This window comes from Lonchura striata, chromosome 4 (assembly GCF_046129695.1).
Source record: "Lonchura striata isolate bLonStr1 chromosome 4, bLonStr1.mat, whole genome shotgun sequence".
Classification (NCBI taxonomy): Eukaryota; Metazoa; Chordata; class Aves; order Passeriformes; family Estrildidae; genus Lonchura; species Lonchura striata.
In genome coordinates this window covers 25,696,940-25,713,322 of record NC_134606.1, presented here as the reverse complement: position 1 = coordinate 25,713,322, position 16,383 = coordinate 25,696,940, and the positions used below count along the sequence as shown (strand labels likewise).

The 16,383-nt window shown below is 35.3% G+C and overlaps 1 protein-coding gene across 1 annotated transcript in view; it reads left to right on the top strand.

The window, feature by feature from the left end:
* The window catches only part of NFXL1 (nuclear transcription factor, X-box binding like 1), a 44,858-nt gene extending 28,799 nt beyond the window's left edge, over positions 1-16,059 (top strand). The window contains exons 19-22 of the mRNA XM_021555735.3: positions 3,550-3,654; positions 4,862-4,948; positions 7,870-7,923; positions 12,810-16,059. Of these exons, the coding sequence (XP_021411410.2) occupies positions 3,550-3,654; positions 4,862-4,948; positions 7,870-7,923; positions 12,810-12,983 (420 nt within the window). The 3' untranslated portion in view covers positions 12,984-16,059. The remainder of the gene's footprint in view (positions 1-3,549; positions 3,655-4,861; positions 4,949-7,869; positions 7,924-12,809) is intronic.
* The last annotated feature ends 324 nt before the right edge of the window (positions 16,060-16,383 follow it).

Here is a 16,383-nt window from a genome sequence, read left to right as displayed (position 1 = left end):
TCATTGTTTTCCTGTCAGTATTTGTGAATCTGTATTTAATACTTTATTCCATGTAGTTAGTATTTTTTGACAAAATAGCCATACTCTGTAGTTTACTCTGCACTCTCCTTTTGTCTTGATGGGAAATACATTACTCCATTCTGGTAAGTCTTTTTGGGTTTTTAATGCATTGAATTAATTAAGCATTCTGGAAATAAAATTCCATTCTGCAAACACACACTGCAAATGTATGTGGATTGTAAAAATTTAGTTTTGTCTTTGGAAGTGGTGAAATTCTCTTTTGTACTTAGCTCTTGTGCACTGCCTATGGAAAAAATATTTGTAGGATATTTTTTGGGGTTTTTTATTTTTTTTTTTCAGAGCTGTGGATTAAATCCCTTCTTTTAGTGGCTTTGTCATATCAAACATAAAGCCTGTCCAGTTTGGGCTATAGTCAAGAAGCTATTGACAGAGATTTTGTATAGTAGAAAAGGATCTAAAGGGGGCACACATTTGCTGTTTCAGCACCAAGTAGTTCAGCACTGACACTTAAAAACAAGCAGAACAATCCTTTCTCATTACATTTTTTTATTCAGCAGAAGCAGCAGAATGATTGCTTTTGTTTTCTGTGATCATGGGGAAATGTTGTTTTGTCATTCATTTCACAGCTTCTCTTGATACTTTTTTTAGTGTTGGTTTTACTGTGGAGGGAGTAAGAAGAAAGTTCCCCACACAGAAATATAGCACAAGAAAAAAACTGGCAGGGAAACTGAAATTTGTACATTTGCTTTTCAGCGTTGAATTAAACATACTCCTGTGCTATAAATATTTTGGTCTAATGGTGTCTAAGAATTTTATTGCAGTAGTACTTAGAGGTCGAGGTGAGGGTTACTGTCTTGAATTTGTAGCTCTGACATGTCATTTAGGACACAACTGTTTGGGCTTTGATGCTGTTAATGAAACTGCCTAATTACTATGGAAGAGTAAGCTGGAAGTAATACTTCTAACCAGCATGAGGTGACTTGCAGGTGAGACTAGATGGAGTTATTGTGTCTGATACTCTTGTGTAGGGAGCCAGGAGAGAGTGTTCATCCATTAGCAAATTGGTTTTGCAGAGACTTTGGTCAGTTGTGAGGAGACTCAGCCATTAGACTCCATGTCCTGGGTGGTAGTCTCGCCTTGGTAGCATACAAGGCTTGGACAAGCTTCTTCCTTCATATTTTCAAAATTAGGCAAAATAATTTTTTTATTTTGGGGAAAAATATTTGCTGATGATCAGTTGTGCCTGGAAAAAACTAGAGTCCTTCTTTGATAAGGTGACCACTTTATGTATTTTTCCCTTCAGATAAAGTGAATAGATGAGATCTGCTGCATATGGATTCAGCAGAGTGAGTGAATCAATGCTATTTAGTGAATATCTAGTTCAGATACAGGAGAAGGTTAATACCAGCTTGAAGGCGGCTAAAGAAAACAACTGTATTTGATTATCTTTTGAAAAAAACACCCAACTTCCTTCCCAAAAAAAATCAAAACTAAAAAAAAAGATGGAGCAAGAGGTATTAACAATAAGGAAGATTTCCCAAGGACTGAACTGACACTTAACTTTGCATTGTTTTCAGTAATGACCTTGGCAGTAAAAACATTGTAATTTTCTGATGAAAAGTTGTGGGGTGTTGTCAGTGATGAGAACTGAGGAGGTGCATATGTAGAAGACATGTATTGTGATACAGAATAAAACCAGAAAAAAACCCCAAAACAATAAGACCATGCGTGTGAAGCTTATAATAAGCTCCCAGGAAACAGCAGATATTCTTATTTTCACAGCACAATTAGCTGGAGAGAAATGCAGTGAGAGCTGAAGATGTTTTGGGGAACGTCTACTAAGAATGGGCTGCAATTAAGGCATTGTACAAAGTCCTTCTTGCTGAGATGTCACTTGAAATATTACATGCAGTTCTGCCTGTGTATTCAAAAACATTGATTGAACATAGTTGAAATTCAATTAAGGGAATTCTATGATAATAAAGAGCCTTTTAAGAAAAGACAGAAATACTTCAATATGAGGATAAGAACTACAGCTTAGACTAGCTAGAACAAACCTAGGAAACTCAAATAAAAGCTCTTGCATCTTGTAGTGACCTCATGAAGCACCATCCTTAGTGAAACAGTAGAATAGGCTCAGAACAGCCACTGTTTCCACGGTAAGCTTTCATCCAGTCCTGGGAGGATATATGAGGTACTTGCCTCATACACAAGTAGGAGGACTGGATTTCAGGACAGAACATGGTAACTTAAAGGTTCTTTCTAGTCTTGTATGAAATGTGCTGAAACAGTAACTAAGAAACTGAGCTGAAAGGATGAAGTATCTCTAACAGCTTGTGAATGTCATGGGCATAAAGACATGTATGTGTTCCATAATTTTAGTCTGAAAGATTCATGTTCTGTTTAGGTGTGTGTTTCAAGATACTAGCTCATGGTGGATGAAGTGATGTAGTATATATACATTTTAAATTTTTAATAATGGTATTTTAAAGTTGTATGTCTTAGAGCATTTTCAATTTTGTGTTAATTCCTTGATGACAGTGCAGAGGTGAAATTTCACTTTTGATAAAGAACATTGTCTAATGCTATTTTAAGTAGTTGGGGGCTTTAAAACTCTCTATAAGTGAATTGCTTAGATGTCTTCTTTGAGATTCTATCTTTGGTTATTAACAGTATTGGGTTATGTAATTGAAAATGAAAAATTGTTACTGTGAAGACTTCTTATGAGCAAGGGATATTTTTAGTCGAGTTCTTAAAAATGAAAAAAAATCTGTGTACTTTCCTGACATATTTTATCTAATGCAATGCTGGGAGCACCGCTACATTGTTAGCAATCAGCATACTTAAACTAGTAACTGAATTCTTACATGGTAAATGAACAATAATATTTTCTTTGTAAGTTAAAAATTGCACTGGCAGTAAAAAAAGTACTTATCTTTCAGATGGCAGAAATAGGATAATCTGCCAAATGCAGAAATTGAGGATTTTGTGAAATTATTTTTGACATTATAAGAATTTTGGTGACCTTTATTTGACTTTTGCATAGTTCAGCTAATGTTTGAATACGAGATTTCTTCTGTGGTATTTTTGCTTCTAATTCTTTCCTCTTCCTTTATTACTCTGTCTAATCTACAAATAGCTACAGTACACATAATATCAGTTTTCAGGGTTTTTTTACCTTATCCATTTGTATTTCCCCAGCACAAAGATAGCTAGGGTGATTATTGTATACATTACTGGGGAAATGACTGTTCTTGAAATATATAAAAGGAGAAATTGGCTTCTAATCAAGCTGTGCCAATAAAAAAGAAATCATCCTACAGGAACTGAAAACCAGTAAATAAGAAGCAAACATTTCCCCCCACAAAAGAAAAAAAAAATCAATTATTTCACAAGTTAAAAGACTGATTACCTGAATGACTTTCTGTTAAAATTCTTTGTGTGAAATAAAACCAATTCCATAGGTTCTTGGTAATTTTACAATGCTTTATTGATGTGGGAGTTTTATTTGTGTTTTGTTCCTTACAGTTGCCCTGTGGTCACCGGTGTAAAGAGATTTGCCATTCAGGAACCTGTCCAGTTAACTGCAGTCAGAAAGTTAAACTCCGGTGTCTCTGTAAGAGACTGAAAAAGGTAAATTTAAAAGTTGCAGTTTTCAAAGGATGTATATTCTTTATATGTTCCTGAGCTTGTATGGATGGATGATGTGGATGCTGCAGATTGGAATGGGGCCTGTTACTGTAGTAGAGCAGTAACAATTCAAATCAGCTGAAGATCTGGGTTACTATATCAGAAGATTCATTGGAGAATATGAAATCTTGTTAATTCTAAAATATGTTAGCTGCTTGACTTGCAATAGCTTTATCTTCATTCACACTTAAATTTTTGTTGTTTTGTGAGAAAAATACTCAGATGACCTGGAGTGATTTAAGAGTAAAAATTACATTTTTATGACAATGTTGGGAAAATTGCAGAAGCTGGAATTAGCATAGATGTTGTGAATCCTGAACTAATGTAAGTAATTAAGGTTCCTTGCAAACCTAAAAGGTAGAATGGGCATCAGCATCCTTAGCTTCTAACATAGATAAGGACAAAGTAATATAACAAGTTTACTACAGCTATACAGTATTATGAGGGGAAAACCAGAAATTTATATGAAGTTTTGAGAAATTATAATGTCTTAATGGAAAAAAAACCCATGATCTGTCTTAATTAAAAAATGTTTAAATTACCTTTCTGGACCAAATTAACTTCTGAACCTTCCAGCAGTTCCTTAGAGTCCTCAGCTAATCCAAAATATGTCTTGTGCATCCAAGAAGTCTTGCAGGGGGGATGCTTAGCAAGAGAAAAGATGACATATATAGAATAAGTGCTTAAAACTGATCAGCCTTTGCTTACAGATAACCTCTTTTTTGGTTTTATTAAAAATTTCTTCAATACTAGAACAAGGGGAGAAAGTATGATTGAGAATTAATTTCTCCCCCTATGAGCAGACTATGTCCTGTAATCTAAGCCAGTTAAGATAATATATATGAAATTACTGAGACTCTAAATGCAAAGGTTCAAAAGGTTATTTTGCTTGTCTAAGGCAAATTAATAAAGAGGAGAAAAATTAAACTGGACTATAATTTATTCTTCCTTTCAGCTTAGCTTGTTAGAAAGAAGGGGAAAAAAAGGACAATTTAATACATAATTACAGGTTGGAATAACATTCAGTCATTAGCTTTATATGTAAAGCCAATGTTTTACTAAATAAGAAATTTTTATTATTTGCATAAAGAAGCTAACAACTAAAATCTTATATAGGGAAATGATTAAAAAGACAAATTATACTTAACAGGAAGTACAGTGCAGCAAGATACAAGAAGGCCAAGCTTCACTGGAATGTGATGCATTATGCAAGGAAATGAAGCGGAAAGCATATGAGGTAATGTATCCATTGGAGCTATAATTTCTTCTCAGAGCTTCAAGAAAAGTAGAAAAAAGAGCACATTATTTTTCAAGGCAGTACCTGCAGAAATGCAATGTAAGTGGATGTGCTGTTGAATAGTAGCTATTTTTTCAGTCTTGAATTTATGAATGGCATTAATTGACTCAAATACTATTTTTAAACCATATTACGTTATTTTCCTCTTTTTTTTTCTTTGAATTGATTGGAACTGATTATTTCCTCTTTCACTGAGAACAAGTGATGATCAGTGACGATAAAAGTCATTAGTGCTGTAAGACTAGAGTTAGACTGCTTCACAGGGCATTGTGATTTGTCTTTCCAGTGAAGGTTTTGCAGCTATCAGTTTCTCAGTTTGTCCAGTGTGGAGTATAATCTGCTACATGGTATTAGTTATCCTATTCTGGAAGAATTGAGACTTTCCAGTAACTGCAGAATACTACTTAGACTGTTGGTATTGTGACTTCTCCCTAGCTTAGCTGTTTTATGAAGTAAAGAATTTGCTGTGTGCTGTCACAGAGAAACAAGATATGATCCTTGCTGTTACAAGCCTTTAATAAAAGCATACACAAAAATAATTGATGCATAAATTGCTTGGGTTTATCACGTATTACATGTGATAAATGTACAACCCAAGAACTCGGTGGGTAAAGCTCACAAGTCAACTTTTGCTCAGATTTTGAGGATTGGTTGACAAGTTCTAGCAAATACCACACTGACCAAATCCTGCAACATTGCAAGCAGCTTGGATTCTAAAACTCTTGGGATATGCCTTTAGGGAATCCCAACCACAACAAACAGTTCCAGTAAGAATGTGAAGATAAATTCATAATATACGGAGTCCCTCCCTAAAGCAAGGTGAGCTCACAGTAAGACTGCATGAGCTGAGACCCAGCAGGATGTCTCAGTGTAGTGCAATCAGTGCTGATTGACTGGAGCAGATACTACTGCCAATTTCTTGCCCCAGTGTTGTAATCCACAGGGAAAGGTGGTCTAATGCAGTGAGCAAATGGCTACAAGTTTCTGCTGTAAGCAATGCCCCAGACATACTGGATGGCACAACCTAGCTATGTGTACCTTCTTATCAGAAGAATGGGTATTTATTTGGTTTTGGGGTTTTTATATAAAGTGTGAAAGTTTTATTTAAGTTCTTTCTAGCACCTTTTTGTAGCCTGTGTTGACTTACTTTGCAAATGACATACTAGAATAGTCTACTAATATAGGCACTTGATGAAAGTGGTTTATTTATATCTATTACTGTTTAATGTGTCCAGACTGGAAGAAAACTTGTTGAAAACTGTAGACATTTACAATGATAAATTAGTTTGCACATTTGCAAAACACTCATTAATTTCTAAAACCAAAGTGCATTAATTCTTAATGAAACTTTTCATGTCTGGTACCTATTGAGAAAGCATTTCTTACTCACTAGACACCTAGGAATTGAATGTGTCTTTTACTGTACATTTTATTAAAGAAATAATCATAGAAATGTTTTTCCATGCTATGACTATAATAGTAAAGGTTCCCTTTATCTGTGCACGTTATACCTTTTACATTATACAAATATGAGCACACCAGTGTAAAAAGAAGCTTTTCTGTTGCTCTTTTCCACATTTAAAGGTCACCTTTTCTTTTGTAGCTGAAGTTTTGCCATTAGATGGCAGTGAAAAATGACGGAGCTCATTGTGTAGTTTTTTGCACACCAGATTTTCAGATTTCAGATGTGCATGGCTGAAAAGGTGCTTTACATGCATTTCTAAAGAAACTCTGCCATTGTATCTAGATTAATGAAATTCTCAATAGTGCTTTTAATTGATACAAAGTTTAGTAATTTAAAATAGTCTGAAAACCTGCAAATAGGACTGTGCTTTTGGCCCTGCCCCTAGTGCCTGCTGTTTGAACAACAGTGTGCTAAAGCATGAGCTGGTGTGCTTTCTCCTTAGTCATCAAAAGCTCTTGAATTGAAAATTATTTCTAATTAATTCTACCTGTGCAAACAGCATTCAGTGAACTATTTTTGTTGGTAGGATGCAAATCATCCAGCTATTAGGATCAAGATTGTTTTCATTTCAAGATATTAATGGATTTTTTTCATCTAACTTTTCTAAGGGAGTGATTCAGTGACTGCAATGCTAAAAGCCTAAAAAAGATACAAAAAAAGGGCAATATATAAACTTCTCCCATATACTCTTCCTGTGGGAACTGAAGAGGGTGAAATGGTGTCTCTAATGGCCTTTGTTGGATTTATCTCCTATTAGCGTGCCTGGTTGTTTTTCAGTTGACATAAACTTTTGGCATCTACTATGCCTGTAGCACTGAAATTCTAGATTTAGCCAAATACTCCGTGGGAGTAGAATACTTTCCACTATTGTGAGCCAACCTCCTGGTAAATTCATTTTATGCTTTTGCATTATGAAAAATAACTACTGATGTTTTATCTCTATTTGCCATCTGTGTACTCTTCAGGATTTGGTGTCCTAATAGTTACCTGATGAATCCTAGTTATGCATCTCTTCAGATGAGAGCCACTCCATCCTGTTGTCTTTTGTATATGTTCAGGTTTCACATTTATTTATTAATGTAGGACCAAAATGGAATGCAGGTGCTAAGATTCAAGTATGTGGCATCTTTACAAATTGACATTTTTTTTCTGCACCATTTATTTTTCTTAATTCTTTCTAGCATTTAATTTGCTTTCTTGAACACTGCAAAATATTTTTGTAGTGTTATCAATCGCATGACTACTTTTCATATGACTTTGGAATGGTGGAACTCACATGATGGAAAGTTTGCAGATTTTGCTGAGAACCATTCTATAGGAGTAATTATGACTCCTTAAGATTATAGGTTTAGCTGCTGTTTACAACAGTTTATTATAACTTTGTGTGTCTGGACAGATAAAAGAAGCAGAAGCCAAAGCTGCTCTTGAAGAGGAGAAGCGAAGACAGCAGGTATTAGCCTTTCTTCTTCCTCATCCGCATCATCCTCACCTTGTTCTTGTTAGTAAATAATGTCATTTATATGCTATTAAAGATTTATAGTTTTTAATGTGATATTCACAGTCATTCCCGTCAGCTGTTAGCATACTCTGTGTGCTGTAAATTATTTACAATGGTTGAGGCCACATTATCGCAAACAATGTTCATGATTTTGTGCAAAATGATAACTTTGTATTACTATAGCTTTATATTATGTAATTTATTTTAAAACTAGTAAGTATGCTTTATTTTAGTCAAACACTTTATACAGCATAAACACTATAGCATACTGAATATCCTCTGCAAGATTTAAATGTTAGGTGAAGCTCCCCTTCTCCCTCTTATCATGAAGGAACAAAGACAGCTAGATGAATCTTTGTCCTTCAAAGTGTCTGGGGTGGGGGGGAAACATGTATTTACTGTAATGCTGTTGGTGGTGAGGATATGTTGTTGGCATTGTAATCCACAAAGCTGCTGTGCCAGCTGCCTGGAGTTGCTGATACTAATCATATTCAGGTAAACACTAAGCTTAGTTGGTGATGGCTAGGACAGGTTTGTCATCTGGAGTCGGCATGCCTTCCAGCTGGTTCATGCATGTGTGCCTGTGCCTGAGTGAGCACTTGACACTAAATCATACTCCATGTCTGGTATGTGCTTTCTGACTCATTTTGCTCAATTATCACAGCATCTATGTATTTAGTTTACACTTGTGTTTTCACCTGCATGTCACACTCTGTTTTTATCAGGGATCACTGGCTTGCTACCTTCTTGAAAGGGGGCAAGAGAGGCTTACAGAGTGGATCCACTTGTGCCATCCTCCTAGTCTCTTTAGGATAGACAGTTTCTCTGTGGGCTGCAACTTCTGTTATACACACTTTTTAAGTTCTCTAAGCAATTAATGAAAATGTTACATCTAAAATGCTCTGGCAAGACATATTTTTGTTTGTCAGAGGAGAACCTTGTCTGCTTATCCTGCAAAAAAAGCATCTATTATGCATCTGTTTTCCAGAGCACCAGGGACTGTTTTGTGATCATTCTGCAATGTTTATTGCAACATTCATATCTCAGCTGTCTACAATATTGAGCACATATTCCCTCATATAACTCCTTGACAGTTCTACTAATTCTTCTTTTCTCTAAGCTGACCCTGGAAATGTTACATCTGGCATATAGGTCAGGAAGTGTAACTTGCATACAGATGCCTGAAACAAACTGGGCACAGGAAATCTGTGTGCTGATGGGCATTTAAACATGTTAAGAACACGTTTACAGTCCTAGAGCTAGAAAGCCAAATTTACTGATGTTTGTCTTGCACTGAGTGCTTGCATGCATTCCAGATGGCATCCCACCCAAATACTAATGATTTCTGCTCAAAATCACTTAACTTATAGTCCCTTAGTAAAGTCTCGGTAAGGAAGCTTCTCTGAAACAGTAGCAGATGCACTCTACCAACACACTATGCTGGATTTTGGCTGGGTTCTTCAGCAGTGATTGCTTCTCTCTGCAGTCACACTGCCATTGCTTTCTACTTGCACATACTCTGAAGTCTCACAGTTCCAGCTCAACAATAGTAACTTTATGCAATATATGGCAACTGCTCCTGCATACGTGTTTTGTGATGGATGCAACTTCAGGGATAGAAAATTTCACCTATACATAATGAACCCTATTAAAACGTTAATTAAGAGTTGTTAGTTTAGTGCGTTAGGAAATAGTTGTACAAAAACTGTAAAAAAAAAATAAAGAACAAAACAAATAGTAAAAAAAAAAAGGAGACAGCTGTAACTAATAAATAAGCTCTAGAACTGTATACAAGTACTAACCTCAACTGCTGCAGCCTTTTTATGTAACATTGGTCCCCATCCAGTTAGAACTCATAATCTGCCATCTGTTGATGGAAATTGGAGAACATCACTATTGTAGGGTGTTGGGTCACATTAAGAGTATATTTTTTAATTTATGCCCTTCTGACAAAAGTTTGCATCTTGTACCACCTTACCCAATGTCATCAGCACATTTTTGTAGAGACTATTCATCTATTAGTCACAGTTTCTTAAACCTATTTTGATTAGTACTTCATTAAATGTTTTATATACAAATTAGTTAGTGCTCTAGTAAATCTGTGCATTTATATTTTGCTATTTGCTTTATTTGGCAGCAGCTTTTGCTAATACCATTTACAGATGGAATCACTTGTTTCTTAGTGAAAGAGATGGCTGGGCCAGGCTTCTTGTCATGACCCTAGCAGCCAGACTTTCCCTCTGCTTCTAATTCAGAGGCACCCTATGAGGCCAGTGTTTTCACAATTGCTAGAGGTGGAAAAAAGATCAGCGCTTTGATTATTTAACAATTCTGACCAATGTCTCTCTGTCCCTCTCCATCGTAAAATATTTGGTTAAATTTTCAAGCTGACTGTTTAGAGTTTCAATTCTGGAAGTTAAGGTCTTGAACCTGAAGTGTAATTTAATGAGTTGTAGGAAAGATTTATTTTCCCTTTTTTATGTACAAAGAAAAAATTTTAACAGATCCTTAGGCATTAAAAAGTCAAATGTTCCCCATCGCTATTAATAAAAATATATCCTCACTTTCAGTGAGAATACTTTGTCACTGTTACTTGCATTCATTTAACTACATTTTCCCATGGGAATGCTACTCCTTTCAGTGCAGAAAGAATATAGTGAACAACACATGAAAGAACAAAATCCAGTGCCTGAGCAACACTGAACTAGAGGTTTTGAGTATGCAGTTCAAATAAATACATGTCATTTTACTTGTATTATGTTTATATACAAAGAAGCTAGGTTCTTATCTAAATAAAAACCCTAGGCTTCTTTAGCTTGAAAAGTTAAACTTGTTTGAAGACTGGGCACAACTATTATTTCAGAGGTCATTAAGGTGGCACTTCAGGAATGTGACAGTTACACAAAATCTGTAGGTAGCTTTTCAAGGGTAGTGATGGCTTCTCACTCATATTCTGTGCCTCAAATTTTTTTCATTCTATTTTTTGTTTTTCAAGTTATATATTTATTTTGAGACAGGTTTTTGTAGAGTTCATTAGGAAAACAATTCAATAGCTATTACATAATTTTGTTTGAGCCTATATTTTAACTATTGTAATTCATAGAGCTTTCTGCTTTTAAAATGTACAGATCAAAGGTATAGTAACTATAGAAGCCCGGATTACTTGAGTGTCTGTCTAAAATGAAATACTGCCATGTTGTCTATAAAACCATAAAAACTCTGCCCTTTCCTCCAGATTTTGGATTTTGAAAACTGTCCCATTAAAATACTTTGCTTTTCTAAGGGAGGATTAGCTAGTTGAGAGTAATCTTGTTTCAAATAGACTGTGACTTTGTCTGAACTCTTCTCCCATATCATCAAAGAAGTGCCAACAATTTCTGCCTTTATTAGGTACAAAGGAATAGACATCAAAATAGGTCCCTTTCTCCTGCTAACAGTGGTATCTGGCTCAGGAAGGGAAGAGCTGCTTTGTGAAACTGGCAAATATTTGCTGTTAGTGGAGGAAGACATCAGGCAACCTTGAGTTCTGAATGAAGATTTTATTTACTGAACTACTACTCTGTCCATTTCCCAAAACAGTCTTTTTCTTGTTTTTATAATGCACTTACTGTATTGTCTTAGACCCTCTTCCTGGCAGCACTGCAGTTGTAGTCACGTAGATTTATTTCCTCTCATGGCCAGGCTTTGTCCCTGTTCACTGTCCATGATTCCTCTGCTTCTGCTCAGTCTTGCGCCTTTTGCCCAGCCAGTCCTGCCTTGCTGCGCTCTGCTACTCCCATCTCTTTTCCCTTTCACTCCATCTGGTTTCTCTGCTCCCTAGTGCCTTGCCCCATGTTTTCTCTAGTAATTAACAGCTTGACCAAAAATCCAGGTAATCATCAGACTTTTTCTGATTTTAGTCTGTCTCAGGTCTTCCTAGCAATTAGATACGTTCTCATTGGAGCCTCATCCTAGTCTTCAGTCTTTATTCTAGGCTGCCTAGTTCAGTTTGATTTCAGCTTTGTACACTGAGTAGAGTTTTTTCTGTATTCTCAGGATGCTCTTTTAAAAAAATGTGGAGGGGGATGAGGAACAGGGATCAGAGATCCTGTTGTTTATTCCAGACAGGACCCTGAAACTACCATTCTTTGTTGGAAGCCTGGCATTCTTTTGCAATTGTTTTGCTCCATTTTTGGGCCTATAGGCATGTGCTTCCTACTGGAGGATATTATCTAGCTCTTACAGTTGTATGAGTGATTAAATGTTCAAATTATAACAATTAACAAATGGAATATTTTTGTGTGTATCTTAAGATTATAGCAATTAATCAAAAATGTAGTATCCATGCAATGCAAAAAAATACAAAGACTTGAAGGAAATAACATAGCGTTTTAGTTATTTATGGTTTTATTAATTTATTTTGGTAGAGTGCATCTTTATTGCAAGGGAATGTCTTTGAAGATTTCAGCCCTTATAGAAGTTGGTAAAATAGCTTAAATGCAAGTGTGCTTTTTAATAGGAAAAAAACCTATTTTTAACATATTTCATGGAAATAACAATCTTATTTCTAGCATAATATTTTCAGCCTGAGTTAAACTAAGAATGCAAAACTTCAGTTGGCTGCATTTTTGGCGATGTTTTTATAGGAAACTAAACAATGGTTTAATATTTGAAAGCAATGCACTTTGTATCTGTGGGATGTGGTGCTACTGTATCATCTCTGAGATGTGTAACTTCCATTGGCTGTCGGTTACTTCTGTTAAATGGTATTTGGTAATGTTACTTTAAACCCTCACATTTCCTTGGGTTTTTTTAAATTCTGATACGAATGTTAACTACTTGTGTTTGTCTTTATTTAGGCTGAACTGGAAGCTTTTGAAAACAGATTAAAAGGGCGAAGAAAGAATAAGAGAAGGAAGGATGAGGTAGAAGTTGAACAATCATCATGGCAAAAGTACAAGAACCTCATTATGCTGCCAGTGTTCGGAGTTGCCGTTGTGATGGTTGCATGGCTCATGGTCTACAATGACTGAAAACAACTCAATATTTAATATACCTCAGTTGGACTTTAGGTAGCTACTATTCCTAGAATGTTAATCTGTGTGTAACAGAATTTAATAAGCATAGATAATGTATGTATACTATTTGCTAAGAAAAATGCAGAGGAGGGAAGAAATGTCACCTTTTGTGTTACTACATTCACAGCACAAAACTGAAGTCAGACACTGAAAGTAATAGTAGATTCTAGTCTACACTGAAATGCTGATAGTTTGACTGAGATTTCTTAACACCTATTATTCTGTTATTTTTCCTTGTCTCCATTTCATAATATTAAGAATAGCTTAGTATAAAATGATTTATTGAATATGTTTCCTGTAAAATCAACTTAGTTGTTTATTGAAGGTTAGTGTTCTTAGGCTAATCTTTGTTGTATCACACAATAATTTCTATGCTTTGAACTGATTGACAGCTAACAGGGAACCTTGGGTCACTGAGGCTTGAATGTTCTGGGGCCTTCTTGTTCAGATAAAGGAAATGTGAACTATCTTCCAATTCAGCTGTATCACAAACAAAACAGTGGCCCCCCTTACAAACTGTGGGATTTGATGTTTTTGTTATTTCACCCTGCCCCTTCCCACCCTTGTTTCCTCAAAACTGAACTAACTGAGAAGTTCTTTTAGTGGACCGATACATATGCTGAACATGGATGTGAAGAAGTTTTAGGATGCAGGGCTACATTCTCACTGTTGCTCCAACTTCCAGCAGCAGAAAAACAATTTGAAATTAAACTTAGGGGTATCAATTGACATTTGTATGGATAAATGTCAGAATTGGATATTTGCAGAAGTGTGCAAAAATGTAATTGGACAGTCTAACAATACAGTTATATGATGTTCTGAAGCCATTTGGATGGTGCTTGGTAGTGACATTTAAAGCCATCTAGCTAAACTTCCAAATGTTTAAATATTGTCTTACTGACCCCTTTGAATGCCTTGCTTTAGGTTATCAGTATTGGTTGGTAGAGCTGGAAGGTTTTTATCTGGCTTCAGGGTTATCAGAGAAGCTATGTAGTCTCAGCTGAGAGTCTGCAAGTTAAATACAGGAATGGGGAAATCAGAAAACGGAATTTTTAAACCTCTGCTAGAAACTTTTTGCTGATACTTGAGCATTGCAGGTTACTGCAAAGTGATTACAAACTCCTGCAAAAAATGGGGTGCGTGGCCAACAGGTATTGGTATTATGCCTTTGTAATTCAGGCGTATAATTTTATCACCAATCCTGCAAAAGCAGTGGGACCATTTGTATGAGTTAGCAGAAAATATTGCAGTTTGCTTGAAAGCTCTTCTGGTTGATTTTGATTTACCTGTGAAGGGACCAAGTATTAATTTGAACAGAACTGTAATTCTGTTTTACGATCAGAATTGTAATTCTGATTTAGCAGCAAGAAAATGAAGTAGAAAAGCTGAAAGAAGGCAGAAGCTTTTGATTACATAGATTAAGAAAACAGGGATAAAATTAGTTTCTTTTCAATTTTTCACAGAAGTTTGAATGAGGAGAAAGGTGGGGAAAAGTTGGCAATATTTAGCATGGATTGATGCTCTTCTATAGTATTTTGTTTTTAAATTAAATTTTAGAGATGCATATTATTTATGTGTCTGACCATTAGTATTCCAATTGTAGAATTAATTGAAATTACACTGTGCAAATTTGCATTTCTATTGAATTTCTTCTAGTATAAAAGGTAAACATTGTTTCATATAGTTGCTTTAACTTTATTTCTATCATATTAATGCCTGGAAGATAATTTAAGATATAAGTATGTTTTCTTTAACAAGAATGAGGTGATGCTATTGTGTGACTGCATATGTCAGTAACTCTTCTGTCACTAAGGAAAAAGGAGAGAGATTTCTCTTCAGAGGAAATGACATATGATGAGTTATCCGAAAGTACAAAAAGATACCTTTCTGCCTGAAATATGGAAGTCAACATGAATGAGAACATTGTGGAAACAGCTTTTATCTTGCATGACTATCACTAATTTTTCTATTTACTGCTGGCTTTAAAATAAGTACAATGGAAAGTTTATCCTTGCTTCTACAGCAAAGAGAATAAACCTCTCTCTAGTGGGTTATACTAATTAACTGCACTTGTTACATGTTTGAAGAAGTTCTTAGTATTCTTTTCTGCATATTTGTGGGAAATACTAGAGAGGAAAAGGCTTCTCATTGTCCATCTTCATTAAAGATTGCCATGCTTTCTTACTATACAGATTCATTCTGTTAATACAAATATATGTGTGAGTGGGCATATTCCCTTTCTTAAAGGATTTGTATCTCTTCTGAACCTTGCATATGCAAGGCATACCTATTTTTGCAGTTTTATTCAAAATAGTTCTATATATCTTATCCAACCATCTGGGTCATTTGCACTCTGTTGTTCTGCCTGCTGAACCAGATACTTATTTCTTGGCATAAAAAAAAGTGTGGGGGTTCAAGCAATCTGCAGTTTAATAATCACTAGGTTTTTGTTTGTTTCTTTAAAATATTTTTACAGTTAATATTTTGCCTTTCTTTGGTTGGAGCTGCATGTTGACAACAACCTTTGAAGTAAAAGGTACAGATAAAATCACCTTTTATTCAATATTAATAAAAGATGGTAATTTTAGGGAAGAAATTTTGAACTAAAGGTAGGGTTTGGGAGCAGTTGATATGTAATGTACTGTTACATAATGTAATGAGCAAATATTTTGGATGTTAACATCTTACCAAAAAATGCATATTGATCAGTATACATTAAAACAAATTACATAATCTGACCTGCTGTTGAAGGGAAATTACAGCAATAGAAGGCTGATGATGACTTAATACAAATAATATTTAGCTATGTGTAAAATGAAAAAAACTTGGGGCTTTTCCTGATTCTGGATGCATTGTGGTGAAAATTTGTCCTTCCACTGAGTCAAGATTCTTATAACTGGTCAGTATGTTTGGGATTGGAAACTCCTAGGGCAAGTTTTTTTCCCTGTAACAATATCAAATCCATTGTGTGTGTTAATTTAATGTAAAAACCAAGTCAGACAATAAATGTATCAAAAAAAACCTTGAAAAATTGTTTGTTCTCAAGGACTGGTGTAGTGAAGCAGCAAACTTTCCCAGATAATGATGACTGACACACTGTAGCCCAAGTTTTAGGTATGCTTTTTCCCTTTTCTACTTCTCAGATGAATTCTGGAGTTATGTAATTGTGTTCCTTCATGTTACTGCTCTGACAGAATTGTGAGAATGGGTTGGGGGAGTTGATTAAGGTGAAACAAATGGGACTGGACTTGGTAGATTTTTTTTTTTTTTTTTTGCCTCACAGGGAGGCTGATTTACTAGATATTTCTGCTGATCTTAATTACTGGAGAAGGAAATGTTATTAAGCAGATAGTAC